The 22,342-nt window shown below is 40.2% G+C and overlaps 3 protein-coding genes across 3 annotated transcripts; all 3 read left to right on the top strand.

Moving 5' to 3' along the window:
* Window positions 1-1,905: 1,905 nt before the first annotated feature.
* On the top strand, window positions 1,906-6,562 carry LOC141012889 (extracellular calcium-sensing receptor-like). The gene is made up of 9 exons (XM_073486440.1): window positions 1,906-2,015; window positions 2,352-2,646; window positions 2,805-2,891; window positions 3,086-3,355; window positions 3,717-3,923; window positions 4,008-4,283; window positions 5,137-5,364; window positions 5,457-5,580; window positions 5,652-6,562. The coding sequence occupies exons 1-9, from the start codon at window positions 1,906-1,908 to the stop codon at window positions 6,560-6,562; spliced, it is 2,508 nt and encodes an 835-aa protein (XP_073342541.1).
* Window positions 6,563-8,854: 2,292 nt separating this feature from the next.
* On the top strand, window positions 8,855-12,816 carry LOC141018040 (extracellular calcium-sensing receptor-like). Its single transcript, XM_073492901.1, has 9 exons — window positions 8,855-8,994; window positions 9,259-9,553; window positions 9,714-9,800; window positions 9,933-10,202; window positions 10,361-10,567; window positions 10,655-10,930; window positions 11,376-11,603; window positions 11,696-11,819; window positions 11,903-12,816. The coding sequence occupies exons 1-9, from the start codon at window positions 8,885-8,887 to the stop codon at window positions 12,814-12,816; spliced, it is 2,511 nt and encodes an 836-aa protein (XP_073349002.1). The 5' UTR covers window positions 8,855-8,884.
* Window positions 12,817-15,572: 2,756 nt separating this feature from the next.
* On the top strand, window positions 15,573-19,717 carry LOC141012879 (extracellular calcium-sensing receptor-like). The gene is made up of 9 exons (XM_073486432.1): window positions 15,573-15,712; window positions 15,976-16,270; window positions 16,431-16,517; window positions 16,666-16,935; window positions 17,297-17,503; window positions 17,591-17,866; window positions 18,280-18,507; window positions 18,600-18,723; window positions 18,807-19,717. Exons 1-9 carry the CDS (start codon window positions 15,603-15,605, stop codon window positions 19,715-19,717), a joined length of 2,508 nt encoding a protein of 835 aa, XP_073342533.1. The 5' UTR covers window positions 15,573-15,602.
* Window positions 19,718-22,342: the final 2,625 nt, after the last annotated feature.

Below are 22,342 nucleotides of genomic sequence, written 5' to 3'. Positions count from 1 at the left end.
GGTATTGGGGTGTGTTAGTGCCCATGGCATGGGTAACTTGCACATCTGTGAAGGCACCATTCATTCTGAAAGGCACATACACGTTTTCGAGCAACATCTGCTGCCGTCCAAGCAACGTCTTTTTCAGGGACGTCCCTGCTTATTTCAGCAAGACAATGCCATTTTACACAATGTCCCAACTTCATTGGAATTGGGGTTTGTATGTAATGTATAGAACTTTCGCCCAGGAGAATATGAAATGAATATGAAATGTCTTCCCGCTTAGATAAAGTTATTCTACAGCATCTGCTATTATCACAGATGGGTTTTCATCAGTGTTAGTTGATAGCCTGAATAGTGCTTTGTGTCTCATGTATTTTGGTAAAAACCATGGTGGTTATGGCTGTGTTCAAGGCCTCCAAGCCAGGAAGTTGAGCCAGCCTGAAGTGTTTTGGTGTTTTGCAGCAGACAGGGACAGTTATGGTTCTTACTTCTATTCAGGCACCAATTTGCACTGCTTGGATTGTATCTGCCTCCCCAACTCCTCGTAAAAACACTCAATACTACAATGATAAGATTTCTGATTGCATTCATAGCAACTTCCACTTTTAATGAGGCCAAACTCATCATCATATTCAGCATGTTGATCTTCTGCACTGTGTGGGTGGCCTTTGTCCCTGCTTATATCAGCTCACCAGGCAAATATGCAGATGCAGTGGAGGTGTCAAACCACATCAAAACAACAACAACAAGAAGAAAACAAGAGATATACAAAGACATAATAGGCAAATATATAGATAATAAACAATTACAATTTCTGTGATCAGTAATGATATTTGATGATATGATAAGAGTCATCGCGTCAAGATTATATAGAAGAGATAGGTTGTGTGGTTAGAGTGTGTGTATTTGTAAGAAGGCAAAACTATGTTAAATAAAGCCCAATCTGATCTCTGTGTTTTGTCTGACCTTTTTAAATATGGCATTACATATATCAAATAACAGTCTATGTGGTCTGATAAAGCCACTGTAATTATATGTTGGTAGCATTATAGTATCTCACAACAGTGTTATTTGGTCATAAGGCTAAAATAGCGTCTAGCTAATGAAGGTTCTCAGTCATCCAGGTAATGGTAATTCTAAGTGCTATATCATAGGCAACTGGACTTGTTTCAGTTTCTTGAAGACGTTTCACCTCTCATCCAAGAGGCTTCCTCAGTTCTATGGAAGTGAGTTGCAGGCTTTAAACCCTGCGTGGGAGTGTCCTTCCAGAATCGTTAAGGTCACGCGTGAACTCTGAGTTTCAGAGTCATTAGGGCCACTTGTGAGTTGTTGAACCAACCGACCCAAGTGTCTAACTAATATATTTCGGATCTGATATGGCATTGTATTTGATTTGTAATTGTATGATACTTCTCTTCTCAAATTCTCAACATTGCAAATTTGATAGACAAAAGTCTAATAGGTTAACATGTCTTGCCCACACTTTTCTACAGAACTGTTCATATCTACCATCATCAAAATTATTGTGTGCCAAACACATATGTACAATATAGCCCTCCATCAAAAAGACAGTGCAAAGACAAATAGATGGGAAGACATATTGTTCCACCACTTGTCTTAGGATGCTCAAAATCAATCTGAAATTACAATAATTCTAGGCCCTGCCTCTACTTTTGTTTATACCCCATTGGGTGGTGTTTAAGATGAAACAATGCTGCAAGTCAATAAAAGAGGTTGACAGCAATAACACTGACTAGGCTCAGGAAATAGATGAATAGGAGGAAAGTCATGCGGGGATTTTTAGATGTCAACTTCCTCTTGCTCATGTATTTCATGTTGTTGTATTCCAACTTCTTTTCTGCTGTGTCCTCCCCTCTTTATTCCTCCTCCTGCCGGTTACAGGGACAGTTTCATCTTAATGGGATGCACAAAGCTGGAGATGTGGTTCTAGGTGGGCTGTTTGAGATCAACTTCTTTTCTTTCTTTCCTGACCTGTCTTTTACCTCAGAGCCACAACAGCCTACCTGCTATGGGTGAGTTTGTCAGGGAAGCAGCTGGGAAAATATGTTGCATTTGTAGAATGTAATTCTGCAAATTAAATATTACTCTGGAAGAATGAGATTCAGCATTTATGCTTTTTTAAATGGTTTTAATTACGTTTTTTATACATGGGTATATATATATATATATAATTGTTAATATTCAACTGGACTAATTGTTTTCAAAAGTTGTAGTATCATGTATTTTTCTTTTGTAAAATCTGTATATATATATATATATATATATATATATATAGATATAGATATAGATAGATAGATAGATAGATAGATAGATAGATAGATATGCATTTAATTTTTATTTTTTGTCAGTTTTGACATTCCAGGGTTCAGGGCTGCCATGACTATGACCTTTGCAATTGATGAGATCAACAGAAAAGCCAACCTGCTACCTAATGTGACTCTGGGATACAGTCTTTATGATAACTGCTACAAACTAGGGATTGGATTTCGTGCAGCAATGTCCCTCGTCAGTGGTCAAGAGGAGCAGTTTATATTAGACAAGACCTGTGTGGGAACCCCTCCAGTCATAGGGATTGTGGGTGATTCTTCTTCTACAAGTTCTATTGCCATTTCCTCTGTCTTAGGTTCATACAGAGTACCTATGGTAAGTTTTCCACTTTGCCATCTAATATTTTTTGTGGATCATTTTGATTTGATTTCAAATTTAATGTCAGTTATAAACATGCAATCAACCATTAAAAGATAAAAGAGCTGGAAAAGGCTTTGAATATTTTCAGGATGTACAGTCTGTGTCTTTCACAGGTGAGTTATTTTGCCACATGTTCCTGTCTGAGTGACCGGCAGAAGTTCCCATCCTTCTTTAGGACGATCTCAAGTGATGCTTTCCAGGTGACCATCCATCAGCACAATGAAAATGCATTAAAGAATTGCAGTTAATCATTCCTCAGAAAGAGTTTCCATTTAATGCAACACAACACAATATCTTTAAAAGGCAATAATTAAACATGATTCATTGTGAAACCTGTTGAGCATTTTTTGATTTTCTGTCTCTACACTAACCACGTCACTCTGTATTCACTTAGGTGCGTGCTATGATTCAGATTCTAAACCACTTTGGCTGGACTTGGGCAGGTCTGCTGGTCAGTGATGATGACTATGGACTCCACGCTGCTCAATCCTTCCAATCTGACTTTGTTCAGTCTGGTGGAGGTTGTCTGGCCTACGTTGAGATCTTACCCTGGGAAAATGACCGAGCTGAACTAAGGAAGATTGTGGATGTAATGAAGAAATCCACAGCTCGTGTGGTCATTGTGTTTGCACATGAGAGTCACATGATCAACCTCATGGAAGAGGTTTGTGCTTGAAATAAAACTTAGATATGACACAATTTAATTCCACAACTTAATGTTTTAATTGTCAAACTGAGAGAATCAGTTTACAACAACATATCGGGTTGAGAAAAAATAGATTTAGTTTGATTTAACTTATTAGTTAAGGATGCTGTTAGCAGGGTTTCAGAGTGAGATCATTTACTCACCCCGGTTACACTAATTTCCAGACATGATGATATGCATCGCTTTGCTCATATTACTGTGTAAAACGCAGGATTGCACCTGTGTATCAGTGACTAAGACAAGCATGTAAACTGCATATAATAAGGCATTACTTAAGTGGTATAGCAGAATTCATTTATATAGTTGGTTCAATGCACAGGTGGTGAGGCAGAATGTGACAGGTCTGCAGTGGATTGCCAGTGAAGCTTGGACAGCAGCTGCTGTGTTTCAGACCCCCCACCTCATACCATACCTGGCTGGCACACTGGGCATTGCCATCCGTCGAGGAGAAATACCAGGGCTTAGGGAATTCCTGCTACGAATACGTCCTGACCTAAACCACAACAACAGCTATGGAAATAGCATGGTGAGAGTTTAATCTTATAAACTGATGACAAAGTCTAAAAATAATTGTATTTTTATTTCTGTTTAAATGTTGGTTGCATTGCAGGTGAAACTGTTTTGGGAATACACATTTCAGTGTAGATTTGCACCACCTCCAGCAGGCTGGGTGGAGGCTGGGGGAGCATTATGTACTGGACAGGAAAATCTAGAGGATGTGGAGACTGAGTTGTTGGACATTTCCAATCTCAGGCCAGAGTATAATGTGTACAAGGCTGTGTATGCTCTGGCATATGCCCTTGATGACATGCTGCAGTGTGAGCCAGGGAGAGGGCCTTTCAACGGGCACAGCTGTGGCAATTTACAAAGACTGGAGCCATGGAAGGTGTAACATCAGTTCACACTAAATGACAAAATCAGATTTTTCCTACTGCTGGGTGATAGCAGTAGATAGCATCGTGTGTTCAGAGACAACAATACCTTGTCACTAGTTATCCAGAAATGTACAGAAGCCCTGAGAGGCAAGTTAGGAAAAAAAAAAAAATCTTGTGATCAGATTTCTAATTCTGATCGAAATTGTTTCCTCTCCTCCTGTTTATGACTTAAGAGAAAGAGAAAAAGTTTTTTGCCATGATAATTTTGTTAAATTTTGTTCATTGAGTAAGGAATATGTTTTGCCAGATGAGAAAAACAAGCTTTACCATGATCAGTTTTCTAGGTTTCCTTTTTTTTCCATCTGTGAAAGGAGGGGACAAAGGTTAAAAGGGTGTTTGTTTAATGTAATACTAGTGTTGGCCACAAGACGGTGAACTACACCAATACACCGTGTTCTGAAAGGAAAATAAAGCATTCATGTTTTCTTCTTTCTCCTCTATGCACTCTAAACAAGGTACACATATTGTGCATTTTAAGTTATGTAACATTATCATCATGTCTTCCTGTAGGCTGGAAATGTATTTTGATTGGTGCTGGAATTCACCTGAAAGAAAATATCAATGCCTTCAAAGACATTGAAAATGGATCACCAGAATTTTTGCTCTTACTTGCCTCTCAGAGCTTCTATAGAAGTGTGTCTTTACTTCAAAAGGAAAGATTTTGTTGGAATTATTAATATATTCATCTGTTCATGAGTAAAATCCACAGTTTGATACTTGAATCCTCATCACCATGGTCATTTGGAATTATGTTTTAATCTATATCTTAATCTTTTTCTCTCTCCCTTATTCTTATATTCATAGTTAGTGTATTACTTGCAAAAGGTCAACTTCACCACACCATATGGTGATCAAGTGTCATTTGATGAAAATGGTGATGCCTTACCAATCTATGATGTCATGAACTGGCTGCAGCTCCCTGATGGAAGAACTGAAGTTCAGAATGTGGGTGAGGTCAAGAGGTCGGCTTCCAAAGGTGAAGAACTCACAATTGATGAAGACAAAATCTTCTGGAACTTTGAATCAAAAAAGGTTATATCTGATTTGTCAGACACACCATGGATAACTCATTATAGCAGTGTAAAGTAATGGAGAATAACAGATACTCATTTTTATCCCTATAGCCACCCCGCTCAGTGTGCAGTGAAAGCTGTCCTCCAGGTACCCGCATGGCCAGAAAGAAAGGAGAGCCTGTGTGCTGTTTTGACTGCATCCCTTGCTCTGAGGGGAAGATCAGTAATGAGACTGGTTGGTATTTAGTTTTAAACATTGTAGTGTGGAAACAGCAATATATCACAAGTCGGTTCCTTTTTTCATAGACTCCATGAAGTGCACCAGCTGTCCTGAGGACTTCTGGTCCAGCCCCCAGCGTGACCACTGTATTCCTAAGAAAACAGAGTTTCTCTCCTACCATGAGCCTCTGGGTATCTGTTTGACAGCAACCTCATTGCTTGGCACATGTATGTGTACTGTTGTCCTGGGCATCTTTATCTATCATCGCAGAACACCCATAGTACGTGCCAACAATTCAGAACTGAGTTTCCAGTTACTGCTGTCCCTTAAGTTATGTTTCCTGTGTTCACTGCTGTTTATTGGTCGTCCCAGACTGTGGACATGTCAGCTGAGACATGCAGCATTTGGGATCAGCTTTGTGCTTTGTGTCTCATGTATTTTGGTAAAAACCATGGTGGTTCTAGCAGTGTTCAAGGCCTCCAAGCCAGGAGGGGGAGCCAGCCTGAAGTGGTTCGGTGTTTTGCAGCAGAGAGGGACAGTTATTGTTCTCACTTCTATTCAGGCAGCAATCTGCACTACCTGGCTTGTATCTGCCTCCCCAACTCCTCATAAAAACACTCAATACAACAATGATAAGATAGTTTTTGAGTGTGCAGTTGGGTCCACAGTTGGTTTCGCTGTGTTACTGGGCTATATTGGCTCATTGGCTTCCCTCAGTTTTCTGATTGCATTCATAGCAAGGAATCTTCCAGATACTTTCAATGAGGCCAAACTCATCACTTTCAGCATGCTGATCTTCTGTGCTGTATGGGTGGCCTTTGTCCCTGCTTATGTCAGCTCACCAGGCAAATATGCAGATGCAGTGGAGATATTTGCCATCTTGGCCTCCAGTTTTGGTCTCTTGCTGGCACTGTTTGGACCCAAATGTTACATAATCCTGCTGAGACCAGAGATGAATACAAGGAAAGCGATCATGGGTCGGGAAATCCAAACATAATAACTGCACTTATCTTCATGAGACAGAATGAATACTTTTTCTGTATACAATACAAAAATACGTCAACTTGACTTATTTTAACATTATTATGTAAGTTCACTTACATCATATAGGTAAATTATGTCACATAGGTAACTTATGTCATGTACGTTATGTAAAGGATTTCACCCACAAGAATATGAAATGAATATGAAATGTCTCACAGCTTAGAGAAAGTCATTCTACAGCATCTTATATTACGATGGATGGGATTTCATTATTGTCAATTAAAGCCTGTTGTGTTTAATATAGTTTCACTTTCTTGCTGGGTCATTTGTTGTTCATTATGAAAAAAAAGGTGCCCTAAATCAAACTACATCGGTCCACATCTGGTCACCACTTTACACATCCTTCGTAGGCTGACGTTCTCCACAGTCTCCCCAGTCCTCAGGATTGTATGATTTACGAAAGCCTGTAAATAAAGTCAGTGACAGCTCTCACAGAATCGCTACACTCCATATTCTCATTGTGAGTCCTAATCATGATGCAGGCCGAGTTCACAGCACAGACGTAATTTGGGGGGGGGGGACACAGGTGACATGTCCCCTGCACTTTTTCAAAAGGCTGTTTTGGTCCCCTGCAGTTTTTACCGTCCAAAACAATGTTACGCTCTAGTAAACAGAGACTCGACAAGCACTAGGACCAAGCGGAAAATGGCCGCTCAAGCTGAAGCCTGTTTCCCTTAGTTTAGACCGCCCGCAAGCTTCTCGATTGGTTCTGCGTTTCTTGTGTGATTGGCCGTCCCTGCTGTCACTCCATCTTGTTTGCACACCGGTCTGCTAGTTGCCCAGGAGTGCTTATTAATCTGCCACGGTAAGTTGGGCATTTGTTCTGCCTGGGTCACGTCAGCTAGAAGGATTGTAATATCAGAGGTTTCATTTACATTAACGTTTGAATCGGTGTCCATGTGCGTGCGTGCGTGCGTGTGTATGTGTGTTTGGTAATTAGGCGCAGCCAGGATGTCTAAAAAAAGAAAATTGGACATAAGAGACTTCTTTAGAAGTCAAAGTATAAGTGACTCAAAGAAATGCATTACACCCATCCTGCAACTGGCTCCCAATAAAACAGCATATCCACTTCAAGATCCTCCTCATCAATTACAAAGCTCTCAATAATCTTGTAAAGTCTCTTTGAGTTTTATTGAAAGTGCTGATAAATAAAATGTATTGTTATTATTTTTATTATTATTATTATTATTATTATTGTTGTTGTTGTTGTTGTTGTTGTTGTTATAACTGTAGAGCCTCAACAATGCAAAGATTTTAAAAAAGCTTATATTTAATGCCAAAGGGATACACTTATTTTCATGTATTATTTTTATGTTGAAAGGCAGCAACTGTTTAAAAAAAACACCAACAATGAAAGATTTAGGGAAAAATACATTGAAACCTTGGATTACAAATGTGATTTTATACATCCAAACTCATGATAATTGTGAAAAGTTTTTTCCTCTAACCGTATCATCAACATTGATGATTGTTGCACCCCAAATTGTCCCACTGTTCATGTAATGCATCAATATATTTTTGTCAGGTGACTGATAGTAGAGATGCAGAAGGAGATACAGGAGGAGAGGCTGGAGGAGGGAGAGCAGGAGAGGCTGGAGGAGAAGAGGCTGGAGGAAGGAGAGGAAGAGAAGAGGCTGGAGGAGGGAGAGCAGGAGACATTTTTTCAATTGTGAAAAAAAACATTTTTTCACATTTTTTCTGGGGACTGTATATTTTGGATCTCATATGACATTGTATTTAATATGTAATTGCATGGTCTTTCTCAAATTCCCAACATTACAAATTAGATAGACCAAGGTCTGATAGGTTAACCTGTCTTGCACATACTTTTCTACAGAACATAGTAGTAGATCATATCTACTATCATCCAAATTACTGTGTGCCAACCATATATGTACAATATAGCCCTCCATCAAAAAGACAGTGCAAAGTAATGTAGATGGGAAGACATATTGTTCCACCACTTGTCTTAGTATGCTCAAAATCAATCTAAAATTACAATAATTTTGGGCCCTGCCCCTAATTTTGCTAATAGCCAATTGGGTGGTGCTTAAGATTAAACATTGTTACAAGTCAATAAAACAGGTTGACTGCAATAAAGCTGACTGGGCTCAGAAAAGAGATGAACAGGAGGAAAGTCATGTGGGGATATATAGATATTAAATTGCTCTCGCTCATGTATGTCATGTTGTTGTATTCCTACTTCTCTTCTGTTGTGTCCTCCCCTCTTTATTCCTCCATCTGCCGTTTACAGGGACAGTTTCATCTAAATGAGATGCACAAGGCTGGAGATGTGGTTCTAGGTGGGATATTTCAGGTCCACTTCTTCTCTGTATTTCCTGACCGTTCTTTTACCTCAGAGCCACAACAGCCTACCTGCCAGGGGTGAGTCTGTCAGCATAGCAGCAAAAAAATCGAAGCTGGGGAAAATCAATTCCATGAGTCATTTGTATTTCTGCAAATCAAATATTACTCTGAAAGATGCTATGCTATTTTAAACATGTTACTTTTTCCTACAGTTGTATCTATTTAATTATTGTAAATAACTGCCATAATTGTTTGTAAAATTTGTACTTGTGCAATGTGTTCATGTTGTCATAGTTACTGTATGTTCTATTTTTCAATAGTTAATAGTGGTATTTGTGTTAGTTTTGATATTCTAGGATTTAGGAGGGCCGAGACCATGGCCTTTGCTATTGATGAGATCAACAAAAACACCAACCTGCTACCTAATGTGACTCTGGGATACAGTCTTTATGATAACTGTGCCAAATTAGGAATTGGATTTCGTGCAGGATTATCCGCAGTCAGTGGTCAAGAGGAGCAGTTTATATTAGATGAGACCTGTGCAGGAACCCCTCCAGTCATAGGGATTGTGGGTGATTCTTCTTCTACACGTTCTATTGCCATCTCCTCTGTCTTAGGTTTGTACAGAGTACCTATGGTAAGTTTGCCAATTTGCCTTCTGTTAATTCAGTGGATCATTTTGATATGATTTCAAGTTTGATGTCAGTTTTAAACATTAAGAAATCAACATTTAAAAATTAAAAGAGCCAGAAAAGGCTTTTAATGTTTTCAGGATGTACAGTCTGTGTCTTTCACAGGTGAGTTATTTTGCCACATGTTCCTGTCTGAGTGACCGGCAGAAGTTTCCATCCTTCTTTAGGACGATCCCAAGTGATGCTTTCCAGGTGACCATCCATCAGCACAATGAAAATGCATAAAAGCATGTGCAGTTGAACATTCACAAGAAAAACCAGATCCAATATAAAAACTGTTCAGCATGTTCTCCAGCCTGTGCACTAATCTCTGTATTCACTTAGGTGCAGGCTATGATTCAGATACTGAAGCGTTTTGGGTGGAGTTGGGCAGGTCTGCTGGTCAGTGATGATGACTACGGACTCCACGCTGCTCGATCCTTCCAATCTGACCTGGCACACTCTGGTGGAGGTTGTCTAGCCTACATTGAGATTTTGCCCTGGGGCGATCACCCAGATGAAAATAGGAGGATTGTGGATGTGATGAAGGAATCCACAGCTCGTGTGGTCATTGTGTTTGCACATGAGAGTCACATGATTAACCTCATGGAAGAGGTTGGGCTTGAACTACAACCCAATTTACATGTCTTAATGTTTATATTCATCAAACTGAAAGATTTAAGTTCACTTGTGTGTACTGTTTACAATTCAGAGACTAGACAATACTTTAGTGACATGGCATTGTGGAGTTACATATGTTATTTGATACACAGGTGGTGAGGCAGAATGTGACAGGTCTGCAGTGGATGGCCAGTGAAGCCTGGACAGCTGCTACTGTCCTCCAGACCCCTGACATCATGCCGTATCTTGCTGGCACACTGGGCATTGCCATCCGTCGAGGAGAAATACCAGGCTTCAGGGAATTCCTCCTACAAATTCGTCCTGACATACAACACAACAACAGCAATGGAAAGAGCATAGTGAGAACTGAACTGTGCGATCTGATCTGGCAATTGCAAGAATAATATATAGTCATCATTTATAAGACTGTTTTGAATGTATTTCAGGTAAACCAGTTTTGGGAATTCACATTTCAATGTAGATTCACACCACCTCCAGCAGGTTGGATGGAGGCTGGGGGACCATTATGTACTGGACAGGAAAATCTAGAGGATGTGGAGACTGAATTGTTGGACGTTTCCAATCTCAGGCCAGAGTATAATGTGTACAAGGCTGTGTATGCTCTGGCCTATGCCCTTGATGACATGCTGCAGTGTGAGCCAGGGAGAGGGCCTTTCAGCGGGCACAGCTGTGGCAATTTGCAAAGACTGGAGCCATGGCAGGTGTGATATCAGTTTACACTCCACCTGTTATATGACTAAATCATACAGTTTAGTGTTTCTTGCAAAGTGGTACTACTATTTTAATGTGCCAAACAAATAGTGAGAGGAAATTACCTACTACTGGGTGATGTCAGTAGTTGGTATTATCAATTCAGAGATCGGTTCTTGTTTTGATATGTTCATAAGTGTAGTATGGAGTTTGGTAATTGAATACTGGGTATCCCATGTTTACCATGATCACACAGAATTATTTTGTAACCCTCAACAACCTAGTCAACCACGGACAGTTACAGTATATGGGTTGGAAGAAGCAAATACTAGATGCCGACTGCTAGAATAGGTTAGGAAAACATAAAATAAATACAGGAGGGTCAGGCACCCCAAAAATTGTTTTTGGTCTTTGAGGTTGAATCTGTCCTCTTTGGTTTTTCATCTCTCTATGTAGCTAGTGTATTACTTGGAAAAAGTCAACTTCACTACAACATTTGGTGATCAAGTGTCATTTGATGAGAATGGTGATGCCTTAGCAATCTATGATGTCATGAACTGGCTGTGGCTCCCTGATGGAAGAACTGAAGTTCAGAATGTGGGTGAGGTCAAGAGGTCGGCTTCCAAAGGTGAAGAACTCACAATTGATGAAGACAAAATCTTCTGGAACTTTGAATCAAAAAAGGTTATATTGGATTTTTCAGATACACCATGGATAACTCATTATAGCACTGTAAAGTAATGGAGAATAACAAATACTAATTTTTCTCCCGATAGCCACCCCGCTCAGTGTGCAGTGAAAGCTGTCCTCCAGGTAGCCGCATGGCCAGAAAGAAAGGGGAACCAGTGTGCTGTTTTGACTGCATCCCTTGTTCTGAGGGGGAGATCAGCAATAAAACTGGTTGGTTTTTAACTTTAAACACTGCAGTTTTGAGACATAATATAAACATATAGAGTATATCAGGTCTGTTCCTTTTCTCATAGATGCCATGGAGTGCACTAGCTGTCCTGAGGACTTCTGGTCCAGCCCCCAGCGTGACCACTGTGTTCCTAAGAAAATAGAGTTTCTCTCCTTCCATGAGCCTCTGGGTATCGGCTTGACAGCTGCCTCCTTGCTGGGCACATGTATGTCTGCTGTTGTCCTGGGCATCTTTATTTATCATCACAGCACACCCATAGTACGTGCCAACAATTCAGAACTCAGTTTCCAGTTACTGCTGTCTCTTAAGTTATGTTTCCTGTGTTCACTGCTGTTTATTGGTCGTCCCAGACTGTGGACATGCCAGCTGAGACATGCAGCATTTGGGATCAGCTTTGTGCTTTGTGTCTCATGTATTTTGGTAAAAACCATGGTGGTTCTGGCTGTGTTCAAGGCCTCTAAGCCAGGAGGTGGAGCCAGCCTAAAGTGGTTTGGTGTTTTGCAGCAGAGGGGGACAGTTATTGTTCTCACTTCTGTTCAGGCAGCAGTCTGCACTGCCTGGATTGTATCTGCCTCACCAACTCCTCATAAAAACATGCAATACTACAATGATAAGATTGTTTATGAGTGTGCAGTTGGGTCCACAGTTGGTTTTGCTGTGTTACTAGGCTATATTGGCTCATTGGCTTCCCTCAGTGTTCTGATTGCATTCATAGCAAGGAATCTTCCAGATAGTTTCAATGAGGCCAAACTCATCACCTTTAGCATGCTGATCTTCTGTGCTGTGTGGGTGGCCTTTGTCCCTGCTTATATCAGCTCACCAGGCAAATATGCAGATGCAGTGGAGGTATTTGCCATCCTGGCCTCCAGTTTTGGTCTCTTGGTGGCACTGTTTGGACCCAAATGTTACATAATCCTGCTGCGACCAGAAAGGAACACGAAGAAGGCAATCATGGGTCGAGAAATCCAGGCCAAGTAACTGCACTTGTCTTCATGAGACAGAATGAATCCTTTTTCTATATACAATACAAAAAAACGTCAATTTGACTTATTTTATCTTTATTATGTAAGTTCACTTACATCACATATGTTCTCTTATGTCACATACATAATGTATGTAGGTAGCTTATGTCACACAGGTAACTTATGTCGTGTACGTTACGCAAAGGATTTCACCCACAAGAATGTGAAATGAATATGAAATGTCTTTTAGTTATTCTACAGCATCTTATATAACGATGGATTGGTTTTCATTGGTGTAATTAAAGACTGTTGTGTTTAACATGGTTTCACTTTCTTGGAGGGTCATATGTTATTCATCATGATAAAATTGTCAAACTACATCAGTCCACATCTGGTCACTGCTTCATACATCCCTCAGACTGTGGACATGCCAGCTGAGACATGCAGCATTTGGGATCAGCTCACGAAAAGGTCCATAAAACTACACAAAAACTCGTCCGCTGCAATCCGAGTGTCCTGAAGTGGCGACATCCACAGTTTACTCGAAACAACGTCATTTAGTACATTTTTCTAGCCTAAACAGTCACTATACTATATTTGCCTGGAGGCACGCTCCCGCGTGCACGTGAGTCTCCCTCACAGCCGAATGCACTACGGAAGCTGCACCAGACAAGATCAACGAGACTCGCGATAGATACACACCGGCATTTACATCCTGCTGTGAGCGACCGAGCAACACACAAACACAAGAGGGATCTGCCTGCACTAGTGATTTGAAACTTTGAAAGTCGCAGCAGGATGTAAATACCGGTAATGACTGAATTTCGTTCTAGAGTGAATTATTCCTTTAAGATTAAACAATGCGGCAAGTCAATAAAAGACAAAAAAATATTTTTCAATGCCTTTTTATTATAGTTCACAGAACAAGGAATGCATGGGCATATGTGATTCAAGGATGTAAATTAAAGTGCGCTCAGAGTATTAGGCTTCATCATTAGGCCTACGAAATATGGCTCATTACATCACACAGAGTTTGCTTTTTTTCCAGTGGCAGAAGGTTGCTGTCATGGGTGGTGTGGAGGGATTCTTAAAAAAAACAACAATAAATGCTTCAGTTTTGTCGGTAATGCGGATTGTAACGAATTACGTGACATAACTACACTGAACAAAAATATAAACGCAACACTTTTGTTTTTGCTCCCATTTTTCATGAGCTGAACTCAAAGATCTAAAACATTTTCTATATACAAAAAAGACCATTTCCCACAAATATTGTTCACAAATCTGTCTAAATCTGTGTTAGTGAGCACTTCTCCTTTGCCGAGATAATCCATCCCACCTCACAGGTGTGGCATATCAAGATGCTGATTAGACAGCATGATTATTGCACAGGTGTGCCTTAGGCTGGCCACAATAAAAGGCCACTCTGAAATGTGCAGTTTTGCTTTATTGGGGGGGTCTGGGGGGGTCAAAAAAAACAGTCAGTATCTGGTGTGAACACCATTTGCCTCATGCAGTGCAACACATCTCCTTCGCATAGAGTTGATCAGGTTGTTGATTGTGGCCTGTGGAATGTTGGTCCACTCCTCTTCAATGGCTGTGCGAAGTTGCTGGATATTGGCAGGAACTGGAACACGCTGTCGTATATGCCGATCCAGAGCATCCCAAACGTGGTCACCACTTCACACATCCTTCGTAGGCTGACGTTCTCCACACTGTCCCCAGTCCTCAGGATTGTATGATTTATGAAAGCCTGTAAATAAAGTCAGTGACAGCTCTCACATAATCGCTACACTCCATATTCTCATTATGAGTCCTAATCATGATGCAGGCCAAGTTCACAGTAACTAGACTTCAATGAATAAATAATGTTCACCTATCAAACTTCCATTTTCAAATGATATCCAAGGCTGAGGGATACCACTGATTGTCGTGCATAATTTGGGCATGTGAAGCAGTCAGTCTGATCGCTGTAAACAAATAAATACTGCGCTGACACTTGTGCGTTTTGCTGATGGATGCATTGGACTTTCACTGTCCTCGTGCCGCCAAAGGACAATGTAAATTGCAGAATTAATAAAGAATGTTTTCAAACCTCCATCTCAGACACAACTCGTTTTCTATCATTTCTTACCAGAAATATGCACTTTCTTCATGTGAAACTTCTGAAAAAAATAAAAATTCACTTGTGAGATAAACATTTTTTCCCTTGTGAAAAAAACATTTTTTCTGGGGACTGTATATTTCGGATCTGATATGATATTGTATTTAATATGTAATTGCATGGTCTTTCTCAAATTCCCAACATTACAAATTAGATAGACCAAGGTCTGATAGGTTAACCTGTCTTGCACATACTTTTCTACAGAACATAGTAGTAGATCATATCCACCATCATCCAAATTACTGTGTGCCAACCATGTACAATATAGCCCTCCATCAAAAAGACAGTGCAAAGTAATGTAGATGGGAAGACATATTGTTCCACCACTTGTCTTAGTATGCTCAAAATCGATCTAAAATTACAATAATTTTGGGCCCTGCCCCTAATTTTGCTAATAGCCAATTGTGTGGTGCTTAAGATTAAACATTGTTACAAGTCAATAAAACGGGTTGACAGTAATAAAGCTGACTGGGCTCAGAAAAGAGATGAACAGGAGGAAAGTCATGTGGAGATATATAGATATTAAATTGCTCTCGCTCATGTATGTCATGTGTTTGTATTCCTACTTCTCTTCTGTTGTGTCCTCCCCTCTTTATTCCTCCATCTGCCGTTTACAGGGACAGTTTCATCTAAATGAGATGCACAAGGCTGGAGATGTGGTTCTAGGTGGGATATTTCAGATCCACTTCTTCTCTGTATTTCCTGACCTGTCTTTTACCTCAGAGCCACAACAGCCTACCTGCCAGGGGTGAGTCTATCAGCGTAGCAGCAAAAAATCGAAGCTGGGGAAAATCAATTCCATGAGTCATTTGTATTTCTGCAAATCAAATATTACTCTGAAAGATGCTATGCTATTTTAAACATGTTACTTTTTCCTACAGTTGTATCTATTTAATTATTGTAAATAACTGCCATAATTGTTTGTAAAATTTGTACTTGTGCAATGTGTTCATGTTGTCATAGTTACTGTATGTTGTATTTTTCAATAGTTAATAGTGGTATTTGTGTTAGTTTTGATATTCTAGGATTTAGGAGGGCCGAGACCATGGCCTTTGCTGTTGATGAGATCAACAGAAACTTCAACCTGCTACCTAATGTGACTCTGGGATACAGTCTTTATGATAACTGTGTCAAATTAGGAATTGGATTTCGTGCAGGATTATCCTCAGTCAGCGGTCAAGAGGAGCAGTTTATATTAAATGAGACCTGTGTAGGAACCCCTCCAGTCATAGGGATTGTGGGTGATTCTTCTTCTACACGTTCTATTGCCATCTCCTCTGTCTTAGGTTTGTACAGAGTACCTATGGTAAGTTTGCCAATTTGCCTTCTGTTAATTCAGTGGATCATTTTGATATGATTTCAAGTTTGATGTCAGTTATAAACATTAAGAAATCAACGTTTAAAGATTAAAAGAGCCAGAAAAGGCTTTGAATGTTTTCAGGATGTACAGTCTGTGTCTTTCACAGGTGAGCCATTTTGCCACATGTTCCTGTCTGAGTGACCGGCAGAAGTTTCCATCCTTCTTTAGGACGATCCCAAGTGATGCTTTCCAGGTGACCATCCATCAGCAAAATGAAAATGCGTAAAAGCATGTGCAGTCGAACATTCACAAGAAAAACCAGATCCAATATAAAAACTGTTCAGCATGTTCTCCACAAAAAAGACTATTCAACCTGTGCACTAATCTCTGTATTCACTTAGGTGCAGGCTATGATTCAGATACTGAAGCGTTTTGGGTGGAGTTGGGCAGGTCTGCTGGTCAGTGATGATGACTACGGACTCCACGCTGCTCGATCCTTCCAATCTGACCTGGCACACTCTGGTGGAGGTTGTCTTGCCTACATTGAGATTTTGCCCTGGGGCAATCACCCAGATGAAAATAGGAGGATTGTGGATGTGATGAAGGAATCCACAGCTCGTGTGGTCATTGTGTTTGCACATGAGAGTCACACGATTAACCTCATGGAAGAGGTTGGGATTGAACGACAACCCAAGTTACATTTCTTAATGTTTATATTCATCAAACTGAAATATTTAAGTTGCAAACACATATTGGTCTGTGACAAATATATCTTTGAATAGGTTACACCTCTTTTTGTTCAAGCCGTGTTAGCAGGGTTTTAGAGTACGATCAGTTACTCAGACAAATTACACACAACTGTGGTTATTATGATATGCATCATTTTGCTCATAAAATACTGTGTAAAACACAGGATTGCATCTGTGTATGAACAAGTAAGACATCACTTGTGTGTACTGTTTACAATTCAGAGACTAGACAATACTTTAGTGACATGGCATTGTGGAGTTACATATGTTATTTGATACACAGGTGGTGAGGCAGAATGTGACAGGCCTGCAGTGGATGGCCAGTGAAGCCTGGACAGCTGCTACTGTCCTCCAGACCCCTGACTTCATGCCGTATCTTGCTGGCACACTGGGCATTGCCATCCGTCGAGGAGAAATACCAGGCTTCAGGGAATTCCTCTTACAAATTCGTCCTGACATACAACACAACAACAGCAATGGAAAGAGCATAGTGAGAACTGAACTGTGCGATCTGAACTGGCAATTGCAAGAATAATATATAGTCATCATTTATAAGATTGTTTTGAATATATTTCAGGTAAACCAGTTTTGGGAATTCACATTTCAATGTAGATTCACACCACCTCCAGCAGGTTGGATGGAGGCTGGGGGACCATTATGTACTGGACAGGAAAATCTAGAGGATGTGGAGACTGAGTTGTTGGACGTTTCCAATCTCAGGCCAGAGTATAATGTGTACAAGGCTGTGTATGCTCTGGCCTATGCCCTTGATGACATGCTGCAGTGTGAGCCAGGGAGAGGGCCTTTCAGCGGGCACAGCTGTGGCAATTTGCAAAGACTGGAGCCATGGCAGGTGTGATATCAGTTTACACTCCACCTGTTATATGACTAAATCATACAGTTTAGTGTTTCTTGCAAAGTGGTACTAGTAATTGTAATGTGCAAAATAGTGAGAGGAAAAAACTACTGGGTGATGGCAGTAGTTGGTATTATCAGCTCAGAGATAGGTTCTTGTTTTGATATGTAAGTGTAGTATGGAGTTTGGTAATTGAATACTGGGTTTCCCATGTTTACCATGATCACACAGAATTATTTTGTAACCCTCAACAACCTAGTCAACCACGGACAGTTACAGTATATGGGTTGGAAGAAGCAAATACTAGATGCCGACTGCTAGAACAGGTTAGGAGGGTCAGGCACCCCAAATATTGTTTTTGGTTGTTGAGGTTTAATCTGTCCTCTTTGGTTTTTCATGTCTCTATGTAGCTAGTGTATTACTTGGAAAAAGTCAACTTCACTACAATATTTGGTGATCAAGTGTCATTTGATGAGAATGGTGATGCCTTAGCAATTTACGATGTCATGAACTGGCTGTGGCTCCCTGATGGAAGAACTGAAGTTCAGAATGTGGGTGAGGTCAAGAGGTCGGCTTCCAAAGGTGAAGAATTCACAATTGATGAAGACAAAATCTTCTGGAACTTTGACTCAAAAAAGGTTATATTGGATTTTTCAGATACACCATGGATAACTCATTATAGCAGTGTAAAGTTGTGTATAATGATAGATATCTACTTTTCTCCCTATAGCCACCCCGCTCAGTGTGCAGCGAAAACTGTCCTCCAGGTACCCGCATGGCCAGAAAGAAAGGAGAACCAGTGTGCTGTTTTGACTGCATCCCTTGTTCTGAGGGGGAGATCAGCAATAAAACTGGTTGGTTTTTAACTTTAAACACTGCAGTTTTGAGACATAATATAAACATATAGAGTATATCAGGTCTGTTCCTTTTCTCATAGATGCCATGGAGTGCACTAGCTGTCCTGAGGACTTCTGGTCCAGCCCCCAGCGTGACCACTGTGTTCCTAAGAAAATAGAGTTTCTCTCCTTCCATGAGCCTCTGGGTATCGGCTTGACAGCTGCCTCCTTGTTGGGCACATGTATGTCTGCTGTTGTCCTGGGCATCTTTATTTATCATCATACCACACCCATAGTACGTGCCAACAATTCAGAACTCAGTTTCCAGTTACTGCTGTCTCTAAAGTTATGTTTCCTGTGTTCACTGCTGTTTATTGGTCGCCCCAGACTGTGGACATGCCAGCTGAGACATGCAGCATTTGGGATCAGCTTTGTGCTTTGTGTCTCATGTATTTTAGTAAAAACCATGGTGGTTCTTGCTGTGTTTAAGGCCTCCAAGCCAGGAGGGGGAGCCAGCCTAAAGTGGTTTGGTGTTTTGCAGCAGAGAGGAACAGTTATTGTTCTCACTTCTGTTCAGGCAGCAGTCTGCACTGCCTGGATTGTATCTGCCTCCCCAACTCCTCATAAAAACACTCAATACTACAATGATAAGATTGTTTATGAGTGTGCAGTTGGGTCCACAGTTGGTTTTGCTGTGTTACTGGGCTATATTGGCTCATTGGCTTCCCTCAGTTTTCTGATTGCATTCATAGCAAGGAATCTTCCAGATAGTTTCAATGAGGCCAAACTTATCACCTTTAGCATGCTAATCTTCTGTGCTGTGTGGGTGGCCTTTGTCCCTGCTTATATCAGCTCACCAGGCAAATATGCAGATGCAGTGGAGGTATTTGCCATACTGGCCTCCAGTTTTGGTCTCTTGGTGGCACTGTTTGGACCCAAATGTTACATAATCCTGCTGCGACCAGAGAGGAACACAAAGAAGGCAATCATGGGTCGGGAAATCCAGGCTTAGTAACTGCACTTGTCTTCATGAGACAGAATGAAATCTTTTTCTATATACAAAAAATGTCAATTTGATTTATTTTATCCTCATATGTAAATTCACTTACATCACATTATGTTCTTTTATGTCACATATGTAATGTACGTAAGTAGCTTATGTCACATAGGTAACTTATGTCCTGTACGTGACGTAAAGGATTTCACCCAGAAGAATGTGAAATTAATATGAAATGTCTTACTGCTTAGAAAAAGTTATTCTACAGCATTTCATATAACGATGGATTGGTTTTCGTTTGTGCAATTAAAGACTGTTGTGTTTAACATAGTTTCACTTGCTTGCAGGGTCATCTGTTGTTCATTATGATAAAATTGTGCCCTAAGTCAAACTACAATAGTCCACATCTGGTGGATCTCGTAGGCTGATGTTCTCCACAATTTTGTGGAGTTTATAACTGCTAACATATAGCCACATGCATCCACAATGCTCAGACCACTAACATACATCAGCTGATGCTATATCCTCTTGCCACTTTTCATGCCATGTAATTTAGAACTACATTTGATTGGGAATGCTTGTCAGAAGTATAGAATTGTACTGGACCTGCCAAAGAAGGTGTGTCTGAAGTAACAGATATGTTATCTCTCTAATGTATGTTTCAGCCCTGTTGTAAGGTGTCGCAACTTAGCCTCTGAGAAAGTCTTAAAAGGAACTAACAGGTAGGAAATAAAGATGGCTTTCATTTTACTTTGCAGGAAGTGTAGTTAGTGTCTTTACTAAAGAAGTCTATTAAGGTGCTAGTAGCAGAAAATAAAATTGCAGTATCTTGACAGCTTCCATACCATAGTGTTACTGCACTGTTCACAGTACAGTTATCTAATAACAGTCTGGCAGTGTTTGGCAAGTTACTTTCAAACTGCAACATATTACATAGTACTAGTTACTTCCATTTTCTAGAATTATATCACCCTACAATATTACTGTCTGTATGGAGTAATATGTTACCTCTTCCACTACTTTTTAGTTACTTTCTACGAAATGGCCAAATAACCTGTATAGCAGCTTGTGGGAACAGAAAACAAAAAACTAAAATTAGACAAATGCAGTGTTAAACAGAATAAACAGATTGTTTCTCGTTGGCAGGACAATGTGTATTCTAATACTATAGGTAAGAGACTCATTGAGACTGAGACCAACCCACTTGAGAGGCTAGCAGTCTAAGTCAAGGAATAAATAAGGTTAAGTCAAAGAAGTAAATTTTGAGTTTAGTTTTAAAGGCCTCAATAGAGCCAAATTGTCTGATGTCAGCTGGGAGGTTATTCCAGAGAAAGGGGGCACAATGGGAAAAAGTCCTGCAGCCAGCTGACTTCTTTTCAGCTTGGAACTGTCAGGAGCCCTGAATTCTGAAGGCATAATGCCAGAGGTGGAATATAGTTGTATAATCAGATCAGACATGAATTTGGAGCCAATGCAGTAAGGCTAGGATTGGTTTAATATGATCAACATTTCTTGTACGTGTTTAGACTCTAGCTGAAGCATTCTGAACCATTTGAAGACTTTTAGTGCTCCCACGCGGTAGACCCCTAAAAAATGCATTGCAATAATCCAGTGTAGACAAAACGAAGGCAAGGACAGGAAGGATCTAATTTTAGCTATGTTGCGCAGCTGGTAAAGAGCGATCTTGGTAAGTTCTTTGATCTGCTGATCGAAAGAGAGGGTAGAGTCAAATGTAACACCAAGGTTGTTGACAGAAGAACTTTGAGAAATAATACAGTTGTCAAGAGTTACTGTAACCTGATCAAAGTGGTGTTTCTGTTGAGCGTGGCCAATGACCAACATTGCAGTTTTATCCAAATTCAGGAGCAGGATGTTTTCTGACATCCATTTCTTCACTGCATACAAGCAGTTCTCTGATTTTGTGATTTGAGCGTTTTTATCAGCTTTGATGGGCAAATACACCTGAGTATCGGCCACATCATAATGGAAATGTACTCCATAACTGTGAATAATTTGGTCAAGAGGTCAAATATATAAAGAGAAGAGCAAAGGGCCAGAACAGAGCCTTGGGGAATTCCATACTTTACATCAATAAATACTGAAGTAGTATTATTATAAGAAACACATTGTGTTCTTTCCAATAGGTAAGACTTTAGCCAAGCGAGAGCCAGGCCAGAGATGCCAAACTGACTTTCAAGTCAGTCTCACAGTATGCCGTGATCTATGGTATCACATGCAGCGCCAAGATCCAGTAACAGAAGCACAGAGGTAGAGTTTGAGTCCATAGTAAGTAGAATGTCATTAACCACTTTAGTAAGTGCAGTTTCATTGGAATGACAGGCTGATTGAAAAGGTTCCAGAAGATTAATATGAAGTAGGTAGCCTGAAAGTTGGTGTGACACAACTCTTACCAAGACTTCAGAGAAGAAAGAAAGGGTGGATACCGGTCTTTAATTATTTAGAGACCCTAGGTCAAAAAAATGGTTTCTTAGTAGAGGCTTACCCACAAAAAAACTTAAAACTAGCAGGGACAACAGTCATGAGTGATAAATTAACAATATGTAACATAACACAACATAGATCCTTAAAAGAAATATATTACTGTAACATGTTGATTTTGTAATGTGTTACCCTGAACAC

Source organism: Pagrus major, chromosome 2 (genome assembly GCF_040436345.1).
Source record: "Pagrus major chromosome 2, Pma_NU_1.0".
NCBI classification, from domain to species: domain Eukaryota; kingdom Metazoa; phylum Chordata; class Actinopteri; order Spariformes; family Sparidae; genus Pagrus; species Pagrus major.
This window is presented reverse-complemented; position numbering and strand designations above follow the sequence as displayed.